At 35.3% G+C, this 25,225-nt stretch overlaps 4 protein-coding genes across 6 annotated transcripts in view; 1 reads left to right on the top strand and 3 right to left on the bottom strand.

Moving 5' to 3' along the window:
- Positions 1-2,418, bottom strand: part of LOC104221902 (uncharacterized) — a 4,529-nt gene extending 2,111 nt beyond the window's left edge. The window contains exons 1-6 of one of the 2 annotated variants that reach the window (XM_070167620.1): positions 2,203-2,418; positions 1,998-2,059; positions 1,258-1,401; positions 935-1,046; positions 531-677; positions 230-334 (exon numbers count right to left, since the gene is read on the bottom strand). In XM_070167620.1, the coding sequence (XP_070023721.1) occupies positions 230-334; positions 531-677; positions 935-1,046; positions 1,258-1,286 (393 nt within the window). In that variant the 5' untranslated portion in view covers positions 1,287-1,401; positions 1,998-2,059; positions 2,203-2,418. The remainder of the gene's footprint in view (positions 1-229; positions 335-530; positions 678-934; positions 1,047-1,257; positions 1,402-1,997; positions 2,060-2,202) is intronic. The other variant, XM_070167621.1, reaches the window with a different exon arrangement.
- A 7,328-nt stretch (positions 2,419-9,746) lies between these two features.
- On the bottom strand, positions 9,747-10,583 carry LOC104221907 (F-box/kelch-repeat protein At3g06240-like). Its single transcript, XM_009773057.2, has one exon. The coding sequence runs from the start codon at positions 10,581-10,583 to the stop codon at positions 9,747-9,749; it is 837 nt and encodes a 278-aa protein (XP_009771359.2).
- A 1,814-nt stretch (positions 10,584-12,397) lies between these two features.
- On the top strand, positions 12,398-19,126 carry LOC104221904 (SAGA-associated factor 29 homolog A-like). 2 transcript variants are annotated; one of them, XM_009773053.2, is made up of 9 exons: positions 12,398-12,774; positions 14,875-14,968; positions 15,216-15,292; positions 16,125-16,234; positions 16,366-16,451; positions 16,797-16,850; positions 18,196-18,346; positions 18,486-18,499; positions 18,758-19,126. In XM_009773053.2, the coding sequence occupies exons 1-9, from the start codon at positions 12,657-12,659 to the stop codon at positions 18,858-18,860; spliced, it is 807 nt and encodes a 268-aa protein (XP_009771355.1). In that variant the 5' UTR covers positions 12,398-12,656; the 3' UTR covers positions 18,861-19,126. The 2 variants fall into 2 exon arrangements, with proteins under 2 accessions (XP_009771355.1, XP_009771356.1); XM_009773054.2 differs by having other exon boundaries at positions 12,401-12,774; positions 16,128-16,234.
- Positions 19,127-19,383: 257 nt separating this feature from the next.
- Positions 19,384-22,480, bottom strand: LOC104221903 (GDSL esterase/lipase At5g14450). The gene is made up of 5 exons (XM_009773050.2): positions 22,192-22,480; positions 20,736-20,945; positions 20,471-20,643; positions 20,107-20,380; positions 19,384-19,640 (listed from the first exon to the last, which is right to left on the bottom strand). The coding sequence occupies exons 1-5, from the start codon at positions 22,475-22,477 to the stop codon at positions 19,384-19,386; spliced, it is 1,200 nt and encodes a 399-aa protein (XP_009771352.1). The 5' UTR covers positions 22,478-22,480.
- Positions 22,481-25,225: the final 2,745 nt, after the last annotated feature.

Here is a 25,225-nt window from a genome sequence, read left to right as displayed (position 1 = left end):
TCAACCAGTATCCCTGAAATCAACTTCAAGATATGCTAGTTCTGTGTGATTAATAACTGAAAGAAGCCTTTTTAGTAATGTGTTACACTTCGGTCATTTTCTTTGCATTCTAAACCTCACACTATGTCTTTGATTTGCATAATTGAATGGGTAGCAGTTTCCATCTGCCGAAGAAAATGAAGAGTCAATTGACTACTTTAGATAGGCATCAAGGCTGAAAAATACAGACCTCGCGGGGTAGGCCCCACAACCTTCGAGGATAAAGATCAGACTCAGATGCAATGATACCCGGTGATAGTCTCTCAGCACCTCGAGGGTTTGATGGAACCCAAATCTGCAAGATTTCCACAAATAGCATAAGTCTGAAAGGCGGTATAAATTTCCAAGAGACAAAGTGCAATCTTATCTCTATATAACAAAAATTGACTATCAATATCTGAATGTAATAATGAAACGAGAATAAGAAACTTTGTTGCACCAAAGTGTCAAGAGTGGCTGCTTGTAGCCTATGTAAGCAACAAATGTTACACCTTTGTGTCATTATGCTTGTGTGAATTGCCTCTGTGGCTCCTCAGGGAAGACAAGACATTTAATAGATCTTGAGTTGAGAGGCCTGAATACTTGTCCTCAATGAAAGAGAGATCAATTAATCCGAAAAGACTAGAAGGTAGGTTCAGCTGCAAAATTGAAATAAACAAGCAGATTACTTATCAGCTCTTATTTGAGGGACACTTAAGAGAAAAATGGGGCGAACTTAGTTAACAAGCATTGGTACTATCTTATTTTAATATATGCATATGCTGATATCCACATGCGCACGCATACATACATACATATCGAAACAATCCATTGATTCTAAATCCTGAATACGCCTCCATCATAAACATGTATATATATCATATCAAATCCGAAAAAGTCAAATTAGCTCCCATGCCTTGGTAAATGAAAGTGTAGGAAACGATACGCCTAAGAAAATGCCAAGCACAACTCCAGCAAAGGTTGTTACAAGAAGCCTCATCATTTCATTTCGCCGTCTGGTGTTTGAACTGTCACAGAAAGTGTAAGTTAAAAGAGTTATACCACCCTAAAAGCTAAATATTCTCTCAAGAAAAAGGCAATAAAGGCAAGCTGGCTAGAGGTAGCAAGTACCCCCTGGAATTAGTCGAGGTGCAAGCAAGCTGGCTCGAATAACAAGGTTATAAAAAAGGCAATAAAGGACCCATAAATAAATCACTTAAAAATATTTATAAAAAAAACCTGCGTGTAGGTGTCCCCATTCTGTTCATGATCCTCGAGTAGCAATTTCAAAATCACAAAAGGAGAAGCTACACAGAATTGAGCCAAGGAGACTTCCAGTGACCCACAACAAAAACACCAAAACTCTATCGCAGTATGGTCAACCTAAAAGCCAGAACGTAAACATCATAAGTTTAAGTTCTATGCCCTGATGGTATAATTTACACGATTAGATCACTTATTAGGTAACTACAGGTAAATCTCTTCTCGATTTTTTTTTATATGTATATAATAGGGGGTAGGGAAAGGGGGAATAGGGGAGGAATTACAAGGTGGAGAATCAAACCTTCACCAACAAGGTAAAGGTAGCAACCAACTGAGTTACCAAGATTCCCCTACTGGTAAATCTCTTGATAAGTATTAATCAACTATTTGATAAATATGGCAATTGATCTGGTATCACATGTTAAAATTCGTTGATAGTGTAAAAGAATTACACTGTCAATGTATTTAACTTAAAATCCAAAATCATTCCTTTGCGGTTACTAACACTTGAGCAAATAAGTATTAACAGAATCAATCTTAGTCCACCACCACCAGGGGCGGATCCAAAGCATTATGTACAGGTTCAACGGAACTCAATAACTTTTGGTCATACCATGTATATATATATATTAAGAAATTCATTAAATTTCTAAATATTAGGTTGTGAACCCAGTTGTAATTGTATATTAACTAGAGATCATTGTAGGAACTCATACACTTTAAATCATGATCCGCCGCTGCACACCACCCAACCACAGCCCCCTTTTGCCCCTTCATTCTATTCCAAATGCAACAGATCAAATTAGATCACTTGAACAATAAAAATCAGTTCAAACTTAAAATTACTACATAAATCTGTTCCGAAAAAGGGGATAATTGCCTTAAAATATGGAGAAATTACTAAAAGCTCTGTAAATATACCTGAAGTTGCTAATTCGTGAGGATTAATGACTAATCAATCAACTGCGGCTCAGTGACAATTAAGTTACGTAAATTGAGATGTTTATCGCTAAAAATTCAACGTTGGACTTGTCAAATAGAACGCTAAAGGACTTTTACCTTGATTGTTCTTAGTAGTTAGGGGAAAAAATTAGGGTTAAGTCAACGTTTGTAAGTGCCATGTTCCAGCACGTCGTTATTAGCGGGAAATTTGAAATGAATCCCGTAATTAATTGGGATTCATAACAGACGGAGCTCAGATTAGTAAAAACGCCTAAATAAAGGAGGTCATTAATATGATTAAGGGTGTGTTTGGTATGCTGTACAAAATAGTTTGGAAAATATTTTCCTAGATATCACATTTTTCTGAAATCAGAGTAAAATGACTTCTCTAGAAAAATTTGGTAAAATATTTTCCAAAAACTCCACTTACCCTCGTATCTAACCCCAACCCCCTCCAACTTCAATTTTCTGTTTTTTCGTTTTTCTGCCCCCTACCACGAGGCAAAAATAATAATTTTTTATATTTTCAGTTTACAGGTTCGAAATTTTATGAGTTCCAAAGTTATGAGTTCGGAGTTTATGTATTTGGAAGTTTGCGGGTTTAGAAATTATAGAGTTTACGAGTTCGAAAGTTTAGCCGTTCAGAAGCTTATGAAATTTGTGGGTTCGAAAGGTTGTTGGTTCAAAAGTTTATGACTTCATGTTTATTGAATCTAAATTATTTATGAATACTCTTGAGAAGTTATTTTCCTTAATTTGCGTATCAAACACCGGAAGTGAGTAAGATTACTACTCGTTTTTCAAGAAAATATTTTGTTGGAAAACATTTTCTTGAAAAACATTTTCCTTCCTACCAAACACACCCTAACTTGCATATTTTTGGACAAGTACAATTTCAGTTAATTAGCCATTTATTGTTTTTTCCCCTGAATTTTTGCCAAATACATAAACGCCCCCCTAAACTTGTTCATTTTGACACATTAACGAACCTTTTTTATTGGGAAAATTTCACATTAGAACAACTAGGCTCCATTTTTTTCAATTTTATAACTCATATTTCAACTTACAACCAATTAACTCAAAAATAATAGGCTAAGATTCAATATCCAACTTCAATAGGTTCTCAAAATTACTATTTAACTTTTAAAAAAGATTCCTCAAGCTTTTAAATTAATTTTCGAATCAGTAACTGTGACTCAAATATTAATTCAACGAAACAAATTCATTAGGGTGGTGAAAATTAGATTTTTAACAAACTTAAATATGTGGGTTTAAATTCCGAATTTGATTTTTTGAGAAATTTGGAGTGAGTGTTATTTAGACTTGTTAGAAATAGTATAAGGAAGTTGTATATAAAATTTGAAGTCATTTAATGGAGATTTGGACAGGTTTTGAACAAAAATTGCAACTGAAAATCGTGGAAGAAGTTCATCTACAGACGCTATAATAGTGTATAAAGTGTGTTTCTACACTCATATACACTATTATACAAGATTATACGTAATTATACAAAAAATTAGCTTCGTCTTCTTCCTTGCGTCTTTTCTGAAATTTAACTCAAATCTACTCCAAATTTAAATTTTGAACTCCTTTTGATATTTTCAATCAATTGGAAAAACACTCAATCCAAACAACTAACAAATTAAAAAAAAAAACCATTTTCAAAAGCAAAGCTTTGAATGGACTTCAATGGTGGACTTCTACTCTTCAATTTTCTTACATTGCAAGCAGGTGACACAAGAGGAGAAGCAGAAAATACACGGCCCTTGAAGCATATGTAGAAGATGTGAGAAGAAGAGAGAGTGAAAACAATGGTTGTGAGAACAAAGAATTAACTCCGTAGCTTTTAGAAGCAATGGTTGTAAGAACACAGATTCTGAATTTACAACTTTGTCTCACAGTAAAAAAAAAAAAAAAGAACTCTCAAAAGCAAATACAATCAAACCTTTTTCTAATGGGCATCATTTGTCCGGATACTTTTTGGCCGCTATAACAAAATATCGTGATAAAAAATATATAATATAACTAACATGAAATTTTAATTCCAAATTTTTTTTAATCGTTATGGTGAAATATTGTTAAAAAAAGGTCTAACTGTACTTAAGCCTCTTATATGCAACAAAACTTGTCTTTCACGACAGAGTTGTGAAGCAATAAAATATCCATCTCAAATTAGAACCGTTAAAGGACATGGATCTAGGAAGAATTAAAGTAAAAGAAAAGATATTTAGAAATCTTTTTTTGTTGTTGATAATTATGGTATCCGGACCAACTTGCGCGCACCTCGACTAATTTCACGGGATACCTATCACCTCCCACCAATAACTGGTACCAGATAACTTTATTCACCAAAACTTGGACATATGAGAAAAATAAACTAATGTTTTTTGTCTGGAATTTGAACCTGAGACCTCATAGTTCTCCACGCACTTCATCGAACACTAGGCTACACCCTTGGATGTTGACATTACAGAACAACTAAGTGGGCGTTTGGACATAAGAACTGTAAAATTCCAAAAAAAAAGTGAAAACAAATTTCAAGTGAAAATGACATTTGAAAATTAGAGTTGTGTTTGGACATGAATATATTTTTGGGTTATTTTTGAAGTTTTCTGAGTGAATTTTGAAAAACGTCTTTTTGGAGTTTTTCAAATTTTCGAAAAATTCTAAAATTCATCTTTGGAAATTTTATGGCCAAACATTGATTTCGAAAAAAGTAAAAAAAATTCGGAAAAAAGTGAAAAAATTCTTATGTACAAAAGGGCTCTAAGTCATCTCAAACTAATGAGATACAACAGCTTCAGTATTTAAAAGAATCTACATTTTTATTAACTCTCTACTACATCCGTCTATATTCTTGAGATCTTCATCAGGAGTATTTCCCACATCTTTCTTCTTAATTGATGATTCTACTTGAGAATTATGAGCTACATCGGTATATTTTATATTGTTGATGTCAATCCCCTGTGCCATATAGTTATGGCAAGCACAGATGCAGCCCTAAATATATGAATATTATTCAGTCACAATAAAATCCATGTACAGATGCTTTTCTTAAACAAACATGAGCATCAGAAACTATCTTCTTTTTAATCTTTGGAAACTGCAAGAATTATTTTCTATCAGAAACAAAATTCTTTAAACTTAAAAAACTGCAATTAGTATTAGGGTTGTTCATTTGGATCGAATATCCGAAATCCAAACCGATCCGCTCAATTTCGGATTTCGAATTTTGGATATTTGGATCGGATTTCGAATTATGTTTATTAAAATTTCGGATATTCGGATCGAATTCGGATTGGTATAATTTTAACCCGATCCGATTTGAAATCCGAAATTATTAAGGCATGTATAAATACTAAACTTTAATTTCGGATAGTTAGTACTTCATTTACATCTTCCTCCAAGTTATTACCTTTACAATTGCTGGATTTAGTTATATTGGCACCATAGTACCCTCTAATTGCAGAAACATAAATTTTTCTTGTTGTATTGCCTTTTTTACAAAGAAAATATACGTATAAGTTTACAACTGAGGCATAACAACTCGAACCTTCAGAGAAATATTTTCTTAGAGATGCAATGCTGATAAAAGAGATGAAAAGCAAAGAGATATTTGTATTAGCACAGAACACAGAAGAAGCAAATAAGGCAGATGCATTAGCCGATTAGATTAGCAATAGCCTTAATAATATGTATAATCTGATCCGAAATCCGAAATATTGATCCGATCCAAACTTTAAAATCCGATTCGATATTAATTCGGATCGGATTCCGATTGCATTTTGTAGAATCCGAAATCCAAAATGTGCTAAATCCGATCCGATCCGGGCACAACCCTAATTAGTATGACCAGAAGTATACTTATTTTTACCAACTTGAAACCTTAGAACAACTTTTGAATTCACCTTCCACAGAAGTATTTTGCTCCTAATCTTCTCCTGTGCTAATTAATTTGACTTCAAATCCAGTAATGTATGTTAATATCCTTGGAATATATTGGATTTCAGCCTCTAAAAGTTGATTGCTACTCCTAATATTTATGAATCGTATAGCTAAAGAAGTCTGGAAAATTAGTAAATTTTTCTTCTAGAATGCATAATACAAGGTACTGGGTTCTAATATGTAACTGCAGTTTTATCATAGCACCAAACATAATATTTTTGACAAAGTCCCAGTGTTTTGGACAGCGTGCGGCGACAAATAGCGACGAGGGCCCGCTTCACTGAGGCGAGAGGCACGCAGCGAAGCGCTCGCCTTGATGTGAAGCGACAATTTATACAAAAAAATAAAATATTATATATATAACTAAAAACTCAATAACAATGATATATTAATAAATATATCAATTCACAATATGCAATTAATTCTACTCTATAACTGAAAAAGGAGGAAATTTCAGGTTTGAAGAAGTTCTCTGCCTCTGCCTCTACAAAAACAGGGTGCAGTACTGCTGCTCAATAAAAAACAGAGCAACAAAAAAAGAAGAAGAAAGAAGAAGAACGAAAAAAAAAACAGAGAATAAAAAGACTCTCTGTCCTTTTTTTGCTGCACTATTGCTCGACAACAAACAGAGCAAAAAATTAGAAAGATGAAGAGAAGATCAGAAGAAAAGAAAAACGAAAAAGAAAAAAAAAACAGAGCAACAGACAGACTCTCCGTTCTGCACTGTTGCTCGGCAAAAAACAGAGCAAAAAAATAGAAAGAAAAAGAGAAGAAGAAGGAAAAAGAAGAAAGAAAGAGAGGAGAAAGAAGAAGAGAAGCTTACCTGGGCTGGGTGGACTTGGGTGCTCTGTTGTTTGAAGGTTGAAGAAGAAAGAAACGTGAAATCACTGCAAGCCCTAATGTTTTAAGCCTTAATCTGCGCCTTTTTCATTCTTTTTTTCAAAAAGCGAAGCCACAGCTCGCCTCTCGCTACACAGCGCCTCTCGCTACACAAGCAGAGGCGCTCGCCTTTTACAATCGCAACGCGACAGAGGCAAAATAGCGCAGGCTGCTCGCATCGCGTCGCCTCACACTATTAGCGCTGAGGCGAGCGCTATTTATAACATTGACAAACATCATTAGATTTAAAGCTACTGAAACAGATGAATCCGAACCCAACTAAAAATCACTGCTCAAAGCAAATTCAACCATTCAAAGGTTGCATAACCAAACCCCAAGTGATTGCGGGGATGAGCAAAGTTTCTGGAGTTCAAAGGTTGCACAACTATTCACAACAACGATCTTGATTCTTCAGACTCTAATATATTGACAATTCAGTGAATAATTTAATGTAGACTTATTTACCTGAATTCAGACTGAAATAGACTGGAAAATAGATTCTACTTCCTCTGACACAACCGGCATTTTTAGCTGAAAGTAAAAACTTAGAGGAAGAACAAAAGGGACTAAAAACCTGGAATTGCCAAGTTGCTCAGAACATGCATAACACATTCAATTGAATACCTCACTTCTAAACAAATAAGCATGGTACTTGGACCATGCATTACATATTCAATGAAATACTCAGAACAAATAAAAATCATAAATGACATTCAAAAGCATACAATTTGGATGCCCTGTAGAAATTCTGCGTTATAAATTTATATGATTAGCGGAGAGCCTGCATATGCTGAACGACTCAACACATCGACAGAAATCCATGTCATAGAACTCTTACAGTTTTTCCAGAAAATAGATTGGATAACCAATCCATGACCCAAGACAACAGAAAAGGAAAATACCAAAAAAAAAAAAAATAATATAAGAAGAAACTAACTACAGCAGCAGGAACCAAAACAGAAAATGAATCTTTTTGTGGATGAAAATCATACTAAGCATGACGGTGCTGAGGTGGCTTTTCTTCGTTGCGGAAAGAAGTATTCTTTTGAGAAGGGAGCTAGAATATTACTCTTCCAAGACTATTCAGATGTGCAAATATTCAAGAAAAATAAAAAAAGTTACAATATCAAGAAATGAAATGAACACAAACAGAGACATAATCAGAAATGTGAAAAAGGAGTTGGAATATTACTCTTCCATGATCTAAAGCCCACCGAGAATTCTTCCACTTATAGTTTCGGAGCTCCAAATAATGATACAAAGGAATCCAGCTGTAGAAACTGAAGAGGAAGTCAAGGTATGGCATCTCCACTAGTCCATTACTATGTCAAATTTTACTATGAAACATAGTAAAATACTAAAATCTTGAAGGAAGGTAAACAATCCATGGCTTCTAATACCAGATTCTGTATCAATTAAAAACCATAGGCCTAGTAAATGTTCCTATGGCATCCCTACGTGTCAACACAAACAGCACAAAATCATCCTACTAAATTTTCATTGTCAGTTCTCCACACAAATCAACAACCCCATCGAAGATATCACCCATCAAAAGCAAAAACATTTCCATCGAAAATATCACAAAATGCTCCAATTGTTAGACATTACTGAACAAAATTAACTATATAGCAATCATATCAGCTACAGTTCTTACCCCTATATCTTCTTTTATGACATATAATTTGGCAGTATACTGCCACATGCAGGTTAACTAAAGACCATGTTTATAAACTTTAAGAAGAAGGAATTGGATAAATGGATGAAGTAAGGCGAGTACCCCCAAAAGAATAGTGAAATCTTTATGAACCAGAGAAGTATTGTTGCATCTTCAACTATATTGAAGAAAAAACATATAAAGTAATCTTTAACGCTCTAGTACAGCACTTGAGCATATCACAACCAACGGGTAACTCGGCCAACTTCTCCAGAGGAATAATTTACACTTAATCTCTATTCTCCGCATGTATTTTTTAAGAGGTTTGATCTCTTTTATGGTTCCTATTCAAACACTGCCTGCTTATGACATTTTTTCAGGCCAACTTGATAACATTATACTAGCATAAATTCATAGATAGTAACCATGGAGAATTGGAATAACTTACTTTGATTAGAGCATGTATTTCCTGTTTTGTAGTCTTATGTTCAAGCTTTGTCCCATTAGACCTATTTCCAGCCATGAACTTGGAGTACGGTCCTATGGTAGGGGTGGTGTAGTGTACACTATTGCGATGCCCTTCTCTGATAGTGTTCTCTCACACAGTAATTCCTCCTCATTCAATGGTACCACCTGGCATATGAACTTGGTGGTCTCGTCATCTTCTTTTTATCAGGACTTCCAGTACTTGTTGCACCATCGGTACTGTCAGTGGATACTAGATAAAACTCTTAGTTAAATAATGCTCAACTTAAAACTAGTGTACACTTATAAGAAATGAAAGACGAATTTGTAATATGATTTTGTAAGAAATTTAAAAGCGCCTCAATCATTTTTTTTAATGAAGTAAGAAGACTTCCATTAAAACGCATCAAAAGAAGATGCAAGCAAAACTTAGATGAAAGAGAGAGAGGGTGTGTTTGCCCAATTACAAAAGCTAGTCTACTACTAAGAAGAAAACACACTCCAAATATGCAACAAGCTCGTCTACTAAAAGTGTGTTAATCATACATAAGCAAATACTAGTCCTAAGCAAGAACATAATCTAGTGATTCACTACTGGAGAGATCAAACTTTCTGTGTAAGCCAATCCATCCATCAGCAGAAAGGTATTTTCATCACTGTCATCACCAACTAAAGGCCATACTAGAGCGCTTATTCCATGCGGTCCTTTGGATGTCCTAAATACGGTTCCTTCTTTGCAGCTGAGTAGCAGTTCGCCATCTGCAAACATATATTTCGGAAGGATTGGTATGATTGAAGGAACCGTGGTATCTCCAATACAAAATAATTCAGTCCAAGATGCTTCAACACCATACTCCTTCATTACCCACAAATCAAAAGAAGTAGTCCCATAGCGATTATAAACACAACGTATATTAAGCATTCCTCCCAACTCCGTTACACCTAGGCCGGTCATGCCAAACCTTGAGACCTTTGGTATCGGTAAGTCTAGGTACACCTCATTTGAAATATCAAAAGATTTCACCACCAACAAAATATGCATATTCCCGTCCACCCAAGTCCACGTTGAATAAGAACTAATCCAATGAAATGCTCCTTGTACAAATGCCAAACAATTCATACCCTCGGAGAAAGAACAACAGCCAGATTCAAGTTCTCTCCAATAACCACTTTTTAGAGCGAAAATTTCATTGGGCGCATCATCATCTCCCAAGGGAACCTTTAAAACCTTATAGTCATCAGTAGTTGAGTCATATCCCAATCCATACAAATGATCTTGAATAAAGTTCTCCTGTGGAAGTACGATTGACTCTCTTGTCGACGGATTCCACAGCCACAATATATAATCCCTAGGGTAATTAATCCCAAGTAAAACCAACCCATCACAACAAGAATGGATATTGTAAAACCCAGACATACAAGTTGATATCTTTAAATCCTTAAAGATTCGACGCCGCGACAAAGAAGGAATATCAAATATGTACCATCATTTTTGCAGCTTTGTTGAGAGCATCTCCAACCTTTACCCCATTTTTTGTCCCCAAAATGGGAATTTCCCCATTTTGGGGACAACTTACTCCAACCATTCGCATTTTGGGGACAAAAATGGGGGGAGTTGGAGCTAAATTCCCCCAAATATTTCCCCCATTACGAGGGATGGGGGCAAGGTTGGAGATGGCCTGAATAAGCATTTTCTGGAATTTTTTGTGGTTCAGAAATTATTGTCTTCCAATTTTTCGAAACACACTTGAATCGAAGAAGAGAATTAACTAAGAATATCCGTAATTAACTCCTCTTGGATGTAAATTCCCATTGATACGAAGAAAAAAAAGCGACTGATTTGGGTTAGAGAAGACCAACGAGCTGTTCCAAAGAAAGAAATTCGAGCCAGGGTTTATGATCTAAAACCCCAAATACTACTTGATACGGAAAATAGCTTCTTTAGTCTCTTTGTTATTGCATTATATCAGCTTAGTCCCCGTAATATTTGGATGAGCACATTTTACCTTCATTTTAAGAAATATGTGTAATTTCAGTCCATTTCTTGACAAAACATCCGACAAAACAATGCACCAATGTTAAATTGCAGGGTGGAAAATCTGTGTTTGGCTAAATCATTTGGTAAGTGTTTTAGTTAGTAATTGTATTTAATTAATATGTTTTAAAATATTGTTATTGCTAATGCTTTCTTCCATTTATTTTTTTCAGGTCCTTACATTGTTGATATTATTTTTCTAGTCTTGACGTTATTATTTACTTGTTCATATTCCTCCTCTTGAGCCGAGGGTCTTTCGAAAATAATATTTCTATCGTCTAGGATAGGGGTAAGGTGTGCATGCACATTACCATCTCCCAACTCCACTTGAGGGATCCCACTAGGTTGTTCTTGTTGTTATTTTTATGCGTCTTAGTAAGGTGTCTCGAGTTAAACTCATTTTGTTACTAAATTAACGTTATATGAGTACTATTAAATAATATATCAACATCATTTAAAAAATTAATGTTATTTAAACAGATAGATGAACCTGTGTATTACGGCATATAAACTTGGGTCGTTTGGTATGAGGTATAAGAAGATATAATGCTGGTATAAAATTTAATATCACCTTAATACTTCGTTTGGTTAGCAAACCAGATATAAGTTATCCCAGGATTAAAATTAATACCGTGATAACTTATACCTCTGGGGTAATTAGCACTAGTATAACTTATACATGCTTCTTACAAATTATGTAATTGTCATATTTAATACAACATACCAAACAATAGATAAAAAACAATCTCAGTATAACTTATCCCGACACAAGCCTTATTCAAACCAAACGACCCCACTAGTCTCGTCATCATCTTTTTGATTGTCAGTAGTAATTGCACTCTTGGTTCTGTGGATACTAGATAAACTTTTACGTTAATAATGCCAAGCTAAGCTAAAACTAGTGTACACTTATAGAAATTAAATAAGAATTCGTAATATGATTTTGTAAAAAACGTTGCATCAATCATTTTTTTTTTATGAACTAAGAGACTTACATTAAAAGGCAGGCGACACAAAGTACTATGAGAGGTTGTTTGATTGGAAAACAAATTATATCATAATTAATTATTCTGAAAAAAAAAATATTACAATCCGAGAATAAGTGAAATAAAATTCATCTCAAATTCAAATTCAATGCGAACATTAATTATTCCTTATTTCTCTTATTAGAGGAGACCTCAAATTATATTATACCGGGGATAATTATCCGTTGTAGCAGGAAAATTCAGACAAAAGAGAAAATAGCAGAGGGGCAAACAGGACTTTTCGCACGGGAAGCACCAGTGGCAATTCACAGGCGAAGTTAATCTCCAAATAGTACTCCGTGCGTCTTCTCCGACAACCTAAGACGATGATGATCTAGCTAGAGCTCTGATTGTTTTCTTCTGGGTTCAGTACCGAAGCTTCCAGAAGCTTCTGGAACTATCGCGATCTCCTCGGAAAACAAATAAGTAGATGTCGTCAACGGACATTGCCGAAATGTTGGAGAAATCGAAAGAGCTTGATCGTTTAAGGAAAGAGCAAGAGAAAGTACTCCTTGAAATCAATACGATGCACAATAAGCTTCAATCCAGTTAGTATTTCAACTTTTCCTCATTTAAATTATTACTGTTAGAGTAATGGAGAAAGTGAAAAGCTTTACCATAATTCCTTTATTATAATTCATATTTGAGTTAAAGTTATAGTATTTATTTGATCAGGGCACTTACAAAGTAATTATAGGTATATTCTATGAGAAACAGTAATTACTAACTTGGTAAAAATGGTAACTAACCTATGATGTAAAAACAATCTTTACAATGTACTGCAGATAACTCAAATGCTTTGTATTTACTACACTTTGTGAAGAAAGGAAGAACATTAAGTGATAATTTGATGTGTATTGGTCTTGTATTCGACAGTGTTTATGGAATGGCTAGTAGTGGGTCCACCTGCCCTTCAAATTTTGTTCCCCAAAACAGTGATACAGTAACCATCACATAAGCTGAAGAGTTGTAAGGCAAGTGGATTTCGATATTAAAGTGGTAAAATTAGAGTTTGGCAGTCTGGTTATCAAGCTGACATAAGTTTGTGACAAGTGATAATACTGTACTTTTGGATTTATAGAATGATCAAGTATTCTGATGCAAATTACAGCAGTGGAATTCTAGTATAAGTAAAAATTAGTGAGAAATTTTCCGGTTAGAGTTCTATGAGAAATGGAGTGGCTTGTTGGAAGCATGAGAAAATAAGTAACTGTTAGAGAGCATAGATGAAGAGGCCCTTGGAAGATCTCTATGTGAAGGTTCCACAATTGTTCATTATAGAGGTAGTGAAATATTTTCCATGAGCCCTGACCTCCTCGTCCTCTGAAGATTTTGTAGTAAAAATTAGCTTGTAACTAAATTTCATTGCGAGCCAACTAATCTATTGAAAATCAAGATGTTATTTTAGCTAACTAAATACTCCTTTTAACCAAAAATAAGGTCGACAGCCTAAGACTGAAAGGTTCTAGGTTTTGGTGCTACTGGTTTATGGGGGGTTTTGTCCAACTAATTTTTGGTTGTCTTTATGCTTCGACATGATTGGTTTCTAAGTAAAGTAGGCATCTTCGAGTTCCCTTTTAACAGATTTTGGGTTGTCGGAATATACAGAATTGGTTTGAATCTTTGCATCTTTTCTTTCATAACTTAGCCATCAGTTTCCTCCCTTGGTTCTATAAACTACCTTGGGGTACGTGGAGGCTTGCAACTGCTTTATAGCTCCTTGATCATCTAAGTCCATGTATTACTTATTTTTTGCGTCAAGCCAAATCCCCTGTTGAAAACCATAAAGTGAATTCTCTTTGCTGATTGTACTACAACCAGATAATTTATCTGGTTCAGTGTTGGTTATAAAATATTTTGTCCTACTTTCATCTGATAAAGTGATTGTTCTATGTGGGACAACTTTTCTTTGTTATCTCCTTCAAGTATGTTTTAGATTTCTTATCTGCATCTAGGCAACATTAAATGCAAACTTATCAGCTTAATTACCCACTGTTTACCATTTCTATGCTTACAGAATCCCCAAATACCAGATAATTGTAAATTAATTTCTCTACCCTCACGAGAATGGATGGCATAAATTGATTCACATCAGTACTAACTTTAATTTATGATCGTTTCTTAAGTTACTTGCTTTGGCCTTACTTTTCCATTATCATCTTTGATTCTAGCTTAAAGAAAGCAACTTCTGTTTTAAAATTTTGACTGCTTGGATGACACTTTGCCAATTTACTCTTCCTTTTTTACTTACTTGTCAGATAGAACAAATTGAACTGCAACTGAAATTTTTTATAATGTTCTTTCTTGGTTTAAAGTTGTCTTGGTAGCTTTATTCACTCAATGCTTGGATTATAATAAATTCTAATGTTTTCTCCTATGACTAAATCCAAATTGAGGATATAAAGAGATTATTATGTCCGACAAAGAATTGAAATTCTTATAAATTCAAGTTTGTGTGATTTCCCCAAAATTTAAAAGTTAGGTAATAAAATGAGGCATTGACAATGACTACCAGAAACCATGAACTTTTACTAGCGGAGATCATTGACCTGTTGAGTTAGAAACTTGCATGTGACTCGTATCTTTCAATCTATACTCTAAAATATTATGACACTTACCGTTTGCGTACTTCCCCATTCCTTGTGCAGCTCCAGAAGTGGTTGAGAAACCGGGTGACAATTCACTGTCTAAACTTAAGATGTTATACACTCAAGCCAAAGAGCTCTCCGAGAGTGAGATGAGGTATTTATGTTTGCACCGTTTCTTCACTTGGAAGGGTGTTTAAGAGCTGTGGGGCTACTTTTGACTAACAGCTTTCTATGCTGTCCAAATGGAGCTTCATGGTGTTACTTTGTGCAACTCTGTTTGACAGCTTGACTTAGAAGATTTATGATGTTTGTTCTTACATGTTATGTTTCATTCTGATACTTTATATTTTCATTTTCACTTGAAATTCATTTCTTTCTCCCTCCTGGCCCTGTGAATGCAGTATATCCAACCAATTGCTAGGCCAGCTGGATGTGTTAATCCCCGCTGGAGGTGCTGGGCAACAGCGAAGAAGGATAGGTGTGTGTACTATGATTGATTACCATAGCAATCATTGAATCTCTAGCTTCACGCTTGTTAAATTTAAAACCTGGTTTACAATACCTTCAATTTCTGGATGTTGATTGTTGATTCTCCTTACTTGTGGGACACACACTGTACCTCACCAATGTTCTCTTGAAGTAATTTTATCTGTGCCTGTCTCCTCTAAAGAACTTGAATGGCAATTATAGCCTGAACTTGAGGTCCATGATAAATCAATCTTTAGAAGGACAATAGTGGCAGAATACTTTGGGATATTAAAGAAAATACGAAATTTGTCATAAATTAGTAGTCAAGATACTTTTTCCTTATCAACAAAATAAAATAAAATGTTCACTGCTAATTAGATGACAGTGTTTTTTTTGTCTTGTGGTGTTATTAATGTGTTTAGGACAAGATTCGGGTATCAGGACAGCATAACTTCCAGTGATGTTTCTGGAAAACTTAATGGTTCCAAAATTCTCTAACTTCCCATATCTGCCTTATTAAGTTGATTAATTGGTAAAAAAAAAAAAGAGATGTACCAAAAGGAGTGTAAAGCGAGACGAATATCAACTTGGTGGATAGCCCGACACCGTCGACAAATCATCAGCACACCCCCTTGTATAATGCTTTAGCTGTAGCCTTTATGCATAACCTTGAACATGAGGAAGGGAAAAGTAATACCTTAAAGCAAGTTATTCTTGAGCCTAAATTAAAAAAATTGTATGTTCTTGTTTAAATCTAAATTAATAGACTCAACTCTATTTCTGATCATCAACTTCAATTGTTTTCACCTTGATTAATGCATTTGGATCTACATGGATGACAGAAGGCAACGAGCAGAAAAAGAAGAGGATGAAAGGTGATTCTGACATTCCCCGGCTCTCTCCTTCAATGCGAAATCAGCAGGAGTTCTTTGCTAGCCTGAAGGGTGAACAGGTATAGATTGATTTTCGTTGAAGTGAATAATTCCTTCCTATGTTTTATTATATCATTCAAGCACTTTTCTTATGGTGAGTGAGCTTTAACTTTCGTGGTGGCAATAACATAGTTAAACCTTTTATCGCTAGGTGGCTGCTAGGGTCGCGCAAGAGGATGGTGAAAAGGATGAGTGGGTCATTGTTAAAGTTACTCATTACGACAAAGAAACAAAAGAGTAAGTTTTGTGACAAAGCTTCATATTAAAAGGTTAATCTCGAGGACTGGATTTGTTGAAGTGTGTGACCATCTAGAGGGAGCATACTTTTAACTATTGAATTATGTCTTCACCATGTTGCCTCATGTGTGCGGCCCTGATTTTTTATTTAATGGGTCAAGCACGTGAATCTTTTATCTATCGAACCAAAGACTTCTGTCGGCTCTGTTACCATATTGAAGTGTGTAACGATCTCATCTAAAGGCTTGAATTGTTAGAGAGAACACACATGTATTTACTTAATTATGTCTTCAACAAGATTCATTAACATCTATATTTTTTGTTAACATTGTATCTTTCGTGCAGATTTGAAGTTGTAGACGAGGAGCCAGGTGAGGATGAGGAAGGTGGTGCCCAGAGGTAGCCTTACTATCGATCTTTGGACATGTGTTGATTGTTTTTGCCCATTTACCTTTGCTTGTGTGCTTCCTTTTGATTGTTTATGCATTGTATCTTGGTTGTATTCCCTACTACTTTGCTCATTGATCCTTCAACCATCAATATCCATGGATGCAAACCTCAAACATGTCTTCCGATTTGGCACTTGGATTTGGATTTTAGGGTCTATGATGCTGATATAACTCTCTAAACATGATATTGTCTTATATTGACTATGTGATTTAAGACTTGAACTAAAAAGGTGTTGCAGGATGACTACTTATTAAATTGATGCGGGGTGACCTCCGTGTAATTTTATCTTGGTTGTTTGTGGAGCATTTAGCAGCAAAATATTGGGGAAGGGCTGTGTGTGGGTGGGTGTGTGCGTGTGTCTGAGTGAGTGAGTACTTATCAGGTACTTCCTAGGATCAAAGTGACAACTCCAATTTTATGTTATAGATTGAACTTCTCAAATTGTACATAACGTAAGGCATTGTTCCGTTACCGGATCTCAACTTCACAACGACTCACTTTATTTATTACATTTTCTACTTCTAGCCAGCTCTGGAATGATTAAATCTATTCCCTCCTTGATCATTGTAGAGGGCAATTGCATTCATGCGATGCTTAAGCATCAACAACAACCGTTTTGTGCATTGGATTATTGAATGCTTTCCATTACTAAGAAGGCACAAGAAGCACAGAGACTTGGGAATAGCAGGTAGAAGAATGAGGGAGATTAAGAGATTTTCTGGCTCCTTCTGGGACCTCTATACAAGTCAGTTGTAGTTGCCCATGAGACTAACAAATCACATTCATCAATTGGAGGAAAAAGAAAACTAGAAAAGGCAAGGAGGTATATTTTGTCCCATGGTGTGACCTCACACAGAAAAAACTTGCCTCAGTTTTTGAGCTGCCAACTTGGAAAAGCTCATTGAAGAATTTGAGTCACTTATATTTTTCCCTCTTCTAGTACTTTGATGGATGATAGAGATCAATGAGATTTTGTCCTTTTGTGTTATTTGTTGGTGATTGGTTGTTGACTGGCACCCACGTGTAAGTAGTCCATAAGTTACTCCTAGCTGTCCGGCAAGTTACTGAAACTGCTTCCTAATAATCTGTCCACAGCACCTTCTTGTAGGTATTTGTGATTAAGATTCTGCGACATCTTATTTACTCTAGGCCTAGTATTGCTACTGAAGAATATGATGACTGATAACTGATTACATCATAACTATGGTTTTTTCTTCAGCAACCGCTTTTACTTACAAAATGATTATTCACCTTCTTACCGGAATTATTGGTTCTATTCTTTTGCCAATTACAGAAAATACAAGCTACCCTGGTCACATATTATACCTTTTCCCAAGATAAGTGATCTTGCAACCACTCAAGAATTCCCTCCTGGAAAACAAGTTTTGGCAGTTTACCCAGGAACCACAGCCCTGTATAAAGCCACAGTAGTCCAGGCTCGCAAGGTACCGTATCTAGTTTTCTTTTGTGGTAGTTTGTCTGGATATTCTTTATTGAGCTATTTAGAATATCATATGTACCGAGGAACTGATTGGTTTTTGACTTATTTGCATGTGATCGTCCCAATGGTACATCAATTTCCAGAGGAAGACTGACGAGTAAGTGATTCATTTTCATTTCCTTACCTGGCTTCTTAGAACTTAGCGATGAACTTAAGATTCTATAGTACTCAATAATTGAGCAGTGACTTCTGATTAAACGGAAAAGTGAAATGAATTATCCCTATCTGTTTCGCAGTCATCGAGCTCAATATTTCTTTGTTCTTCTTTCTTGAAATTGACTGTTGCATTCCAAATTTTTGACCAATGAGTCATGATACCTTTTCATGGGTTTAATGCATTGTTTCCATATTGCAGTTATACATTGGAGTTTGATGATGACGAGGAAGATGGGTCTCTACCTCAGCGCTTGGTGCCCTTTAACCAGGTTGTTGCTCTTCCAGATGGACATCGCCAGTGAAATATAGTAGTTATTTATGACTCTTAACACGTCCAGAGTTGCTAGATTTGGACCGTCTGCTGTATGTATCTAGTCTTATAAGGGTGAGCTGTGAACCTATTAGCATTTAGTGGCACTGCTACTTATCCAAAAAAAAAAAAAAAACACATTATCTTTGACGTGCAATGTATTTATCAAAAATATCTTTGTTGTATGATATTCTAGTGTTCTTGCTGTACAGTAGTTGGACATGAAAATAAAATCCTAGTAGTATTTTGAGCTGTAAATTTGTACTATGTTTATTAAGCCCCTGAGTTGATCTGAAATGACTCTACAGGAGGAATCTCTCCCTTGCTGTAGTGAAGGAACCTCTCTCCCACTTGTTACCCAATTCCTTAACGAGGGAGCTCGTCGTCGACTTTATATTAGAAACTTGATAGTTTCTTTCTATATTAAGAAGAATGATGTGAAAAATAAAGAGAAAGAAAGTTAAAACATAGATATAAAGATCACTAATTAAGGTGCAGATTATAATACAACAGTCCTAATAGTGAAGACGTTTATGACAAGCATGAGTAATGGGAATGGGAGGATCAGAGAAACTGCCGTTAAGTATCTGATTGGCAATCCAATGATTAGCAGCCTGCGAGTAATGTACTCCATCCCAGCTTATGTAAATTGAAGGGTTGACACAAGCTCCTCCAAACACTTCTGCACCTCTCACTATTGCTTTCTGTCCACACCATACATGCGTGTTCCCCTCATGCAATCCACAGCATATTTTGTGGGGTTCCATGAAACCTGTTCAAAATTTTAAAGTCTAATGCCCTTGATCAAAAGATAAAGAAATGAATTGGGAATGTAATATGCACTAATGGAAGGGGAGCTTTGGCGTAACTGGTAAAGTTGTTGCTATGTGACTAGGAGGTTACGGGTTCGAGCCGTGAAAATAGCCTCTTGCAGAAACCAGAAATGCAGGGTAAGGCTGTTTTTGTGGTCTGGCCCTTCTCCGGACCCGCACATAGCGGAAGCTTAGTGCACCGGACTGCCCTTTTTTTCTTTTAATATGCACTAATGGCACCCAAGGGTGTCAGCCGGGCTGTCAGATTTAGGGTTCAAATCCCAACATGGATAAAAAGATGCTAGTTGATTTCTTCCCACCCGCCTAAGTCTTGGTAGACAGAGTTATCCGGTATCAGTGCTGATGAGAAATAGCAAGTAATCGGTAGAGTAGTATCGTTAAAAATATATACACTCTAACGTATACCTTGGCTGTTGGCATTGCTGATCAATTCATACTTGGCAGCATAGACATCTACATATGTTATATCAGCATGCCCAAGCTCTGCCCTCAGTGTTCTTATCCTGGCTTTCAGTTGTCTATTGAACTCTAAGGCCATCTTATTCTGGCTCTTTAAGCATCCATAGTTATCAAGAACACCTGGTTTTGGATTTCTGAGGTATAATGTGGCTGTTGGTAAGCATCCAATTGGACCTGTGTTATGTATCCAAAATGCCCTCGCCCCTTGTTGATATAGACGCTGTCATAAATTATGAAACAAAGATAGCATTTTTTTTTCATAATTAGTGCCAACGAAACAAAGATAGCATTTTGATAAAGTTGCATATACCATAACTGCTGCTGAGAACTGGTTTATTATGTCTGATATGGCTGCCCGAAGTTGTATATTACTCATCTGGCGGAAACCAACAGCTAGGTCAGTTTGGCCTATGTCAAGTGTGTAGAGAGCCTTTGAAAATTCGCGAGGACGAGGGAGTTTTTTCTTCTCTGACAAGTCTATCGCTGAGACATAGTTATAGTTGTATCAAATTAGCTTAAATGATGTAACTTGCTAGTAACAGGTCAATGATTGAGTTGCATTAGTTTCTTTTTACCTTGTCTATAGAGCTCTTCAGTTCTGGCTTTGAAGCGATGGAACTGCATAATTTGAACGTCCAGTGAAAAGGGGCTAATACCACTTTGGAATATAGTCTGGTTTTGCCTACGAATGGTGGATCCTCCTGTTGCAAAATTGGCTCCATGCCTGAAATTTGAGCCAATGGAATCTAGATAGGCAATCAAGTAGGGTAGTCTGAGGTGCTCAGCTGCATAAAAAAACATTAACAATCAATTAACTACCCTGATTTTGTAAGTTTCAATATGAGTAATGATATTAATCGAGAAATCATTCAATTAGAGATTCTTTGCTCAAAGATGTTTGTGTTACTCAAGTCGACATTCCTTGTTCGTGTGGAGACTTCTCTAAGGTTGCATGCTCCTTTACTGATGTATTTTACATCCCACAGTTTCTGCAGACATACTTAGGCCGTTCATCTCCGACGCAAGAGCGTTGGATCAATGAGCTATTATGCACTCTTTCATAGGTAGCTTCTTGGCAAACTTCCTAATTGTCTCTGCATCCCTACCTCCTTTATCACTGAGCGGTCGTTTAGGAATTTGAGCTGGTGATCCAAGCTATTTCTCTCTTGACGATGAAGCTTATCCCCTAAATCTTGGGCCCGTTATTTAAATTCTCTGTATCCGTGCTGCGTCTTTTAAAGAACATCCACGCTTACTAAATTCCTAACACCTTCTAACTGACTAGCTAGTTGAATATACAGCATTTTATGTCATTGCATCCAAAGGCGGAACGGGGATTGAAGTTTGTGGCTTCTGAACTTGACACCGAACGTATAGCATATTTTAGTTACTGTGTTCGCAATTATATATTAATACAAATTTAATAGATTTTCTAATACAAATACAGGGTCTATGCAAAAATTAGTGGATTCGGCCGAACCTGTAAAAGATACCCTACCTCCGCCCTTGATTGTGTCAAAGAGCGTCACTAGCAGCTAGCAGGGGGTGTGTGTGTGTGGTGAGGGGTAGTGGCGGAGGCAACAGGGGCGGAGCTAGAGTGTAGTTACTGGGTTCGGCCGAACCCAGTAGCTTTGGTTCGAACCCTATATTTGTCTTAAAAAATCCATTGAATATGTATAAATTATTAATTTAGAACCCAGTAGATTAAAAAGATTAGAATTACGAACCCATAAACTTGAAATCCTGGCTCCACCTCTGGGAGGCAAGACTTTTACTAAGGGAGTTCAAAAAAGGAATAAGTTAAGATATTTATGAGATTGTAGCTAGTGAGAATTGAACCAATGACCTCTTAATGGTTTTGAACCCCTTTAATCACTAAGCCGTGCTTTTGGGCTGTTTGAAGGGGATTCAAAACATAATACATAGAGGTAAAAATCAGAGGTTGACTTATATACATAATGTAATTCTTCGGCAAATCCGCCTGGAGGAGGGGGGGGGGGGTTATTTTACATGCTAAGAGAAGTCGATTACCAATAAAGTCAATGAGAAGACGGCCATCTGAAAGCCTTCCAGCAGGTCTGTGAAAGAAGCTCTCACCATAAGGTGCTTGTATTGGTTGAAATGCTGCTGAGATGCCGCCGGTGTCCGAATTCGAGTCGCCGAAATTGTATATTGCCGGAAAATTACATGGTGGCAAATCAGTCCTACTGATGTTCTTATCAGAGTCAGTTGCTACACTCTTTAAGGGAGCAAATACTAGTGAAAATATGACTCCAGTTAACATTACTCTTGCACATTCCATTTCCCTCCTGCTCATTAATTCCAACTGAAAGAAAAAAGAAACAGAATGGACAGTACTGAATGTTTGTAGAAAGCAGAAACAACTGAAAATGTTCATGCAAATCATGTGCTCTGTGCTTTAAATTTTTGAAGCATTTTAGGGGAATGAAAAAGCTAAGTAAGCAGTAGCATTATTCTCGTTACTTCTGCTTTGTTCTTTTCTGTGTCAGCTTTTGCTCTAAACAGTTATTGAATATTCTGGCTGTCGTCTTCTTAAGATTCTAGTAAATTTTAGTAACAGATATAAACTAGAAAGCCGTAATGAAATACTTTTCGAACTATATGTCAAGATCAGAGGCGGACCTATTTTTGGGGCGGGGTCGTCGAACCTTGTTAACTTCGATAAAAATTCAAAATATATAAGTGTATATATATTGAAAACGATCATATATTTTGCTTGGAACCCTTAAGATCAAAAGTCTAATGAGGGCATTGGTTGACCATTTCACTCATATGCTCCCGCCATTTTCAAATCTTGAGTCCGTCTCTGGTCAAGACAACCATTACTTTTCATATTACTCTTAAATTAGTAGAACGATTTGCAAATAATTTGTATATAACTTTCGTGAGAAGAAAAGGAAATACAACAGGAATGTTACTTGCAAAGCTTTACAACAAAGCTAATGCAAGAAACTAGTACTACTAAAAGAATTGAGTTTCATCTGATAACATTAATAATTACTCCCTTCTCTTCATTTTACGTGATTGTATTTGATTGAACATGAAATTTGAAAATTAAGGAAAACGAGACTTCTTACACACAAGTTCTCTCTATATTATATGAGGTACCAAACGTGTCATTACTCATTAGAATCTTATGGTATTAAATATGCTAATTATTCCTAAGAAAATATCTATAAAGATATGCAAAGATTTACAATAAAGCTAATGCAAGAAACTAGTACTACTAAAAGAATTGAGTTTCATCCGATAACATTAATAATTACTTCCTTCATTTCATTTTACATGCTTGTATTTGATGGAATATGAATTTTGAGAATTAAAGAAAATAAAACTTTTTACACACAAATTCTCTCTTTGTTATATGACGTACCAAATGTATCATTAGAATCTTATGATCTTAAATATGTTAAATTATTCCTAAGAATGTGGTTATAAAGGTAAAATTTAGAAATACTATAGCTTTTTGCAAAACATGAAAAAAAATAATCAAAAGAAGTATAGCATATTCATGATTCAAGATATCGCATTTTGTGTATAGTAGTTTAACATATTCAAATAGCACACTACATATGAAATCCTATTTAATTCCATTAATTTCCTGCAGTTAAAGATCCAAAACCATATGAGTCCATAAAACAACTTAGAAATAAATTTACAACTTGTTTGGATGGTTGTTACTTATTGTATTGTATCGTATTGTTACTTTAAATACAATATTTGTTTTGATTGTTACTTAAATTTTATTGTATCGTATCGTTAAATCTGTCGTTACATAACAATGAAATGTGCCACTTTATGTAACGACCGATTTGGTGTGGTCGAATCGTTACCTTGTCTTTTTCTCTCAATCTCACCCTTCATTATTATTAAATAATTTTATTTTATCATTTACCCTACCTTTTTTATATACCGTATCATAATTTTTTTTATAATATTGCAAGTTTATTCATTATATTACTAGTGCGTGATACCATGAAACGACGACAAAACGACACAATCTATCCAAACATTGTATTAGAATAGGATTAGAGTTGCATCTTAACGACTACAAATTCAGTTTACATAATTTAAATGCAGAGTTTCTAATTCCATAAAAATTATTATTCATTATCAATTTATTCACCCTTTTTTTATAATTCTTTTAATTACATCGAGAGGGACAGTTTTTAAGGGTAAGGGATGCTACGATACCCTGTATCTCAATTGTGGAAGCAAGAAGTGTACCAAGTGAGCTAACACTAAACCTGACGAAGCTTGTGTGTATAGAATTTGCTGCTCGTACTTTATCAAATTTTAGTATAGTTTATGATATTCTTCCATAGAGATTGGACAATTTAAGCTACAGACTTATAATATTTTGACTACTCTTTGTGAGAACCAAATTGATAAAAAGTGTGTTTGGAATTATAAATTAAGACAAATTTCTTCCGAAAAAGTTTATATTTAAAAAGAGTTGGGAATCATTGAATTCACTTGATATATCATTACAATAAAATTTCAGTTTCATACGTATTTCTCTAAAAAAATAATTGTTTATTGCTAATATAATTATATTTTTACACTAAGAAATAAATAAATAATTAACACTCCGTGAGGTTATGTCAATTAATTGATTTAAAACTAGTGACGGTTAAATTGAAATATCTTGCCTGAATTGTGCTCAAGCGTAGTAAAAACTTCGTGAGAATATTTTTACTAGAAATCAATAATCTTGCCTTCAACAATTCCTCCGTGAAAATTAAAACTGAAGAAAGCAAGATTACAGACTTGAAATAATAATCTTACTGAAAATTACTTTCACTCTAATATCCTGTGTTCAAGTGTAGTAAAAACTTCGTGAGAATATTTTTACTAGAAAATCAATAATCTTGCCTTCAACAATTCCTATGTGAGAATTAAAACCGAGGAAAGCAAGATTACAAACTTGAAATAATAATCTTATCAAAAATTACTTTCACTCTAATATTCTATTCATCGGTTATTATATATTAATTTTGCTCCGTGAGAATTGCAAAATTAATATAAGAATAACTTAGATATA

This window comes from Nicotiana sylvestris, chromosome 2 (genome assembly GCF_000393655.2).
Source record: "Nicotiana sylvestris chromosome 2, ASM39365v2, whole genome shotgun sequence".
Classification (NCBI taxonomy): Eukaryota; Viridiplantae; Streptophyta; class Magnoliopsida; order Solanales; family Solanaceae; genus Nicotiana; species Nicotiana sylvestris.
Note: the sequence above shows the minus strand (reverse complement) of the source record. Positions and strands in the feature narration are given on the sequence as shown.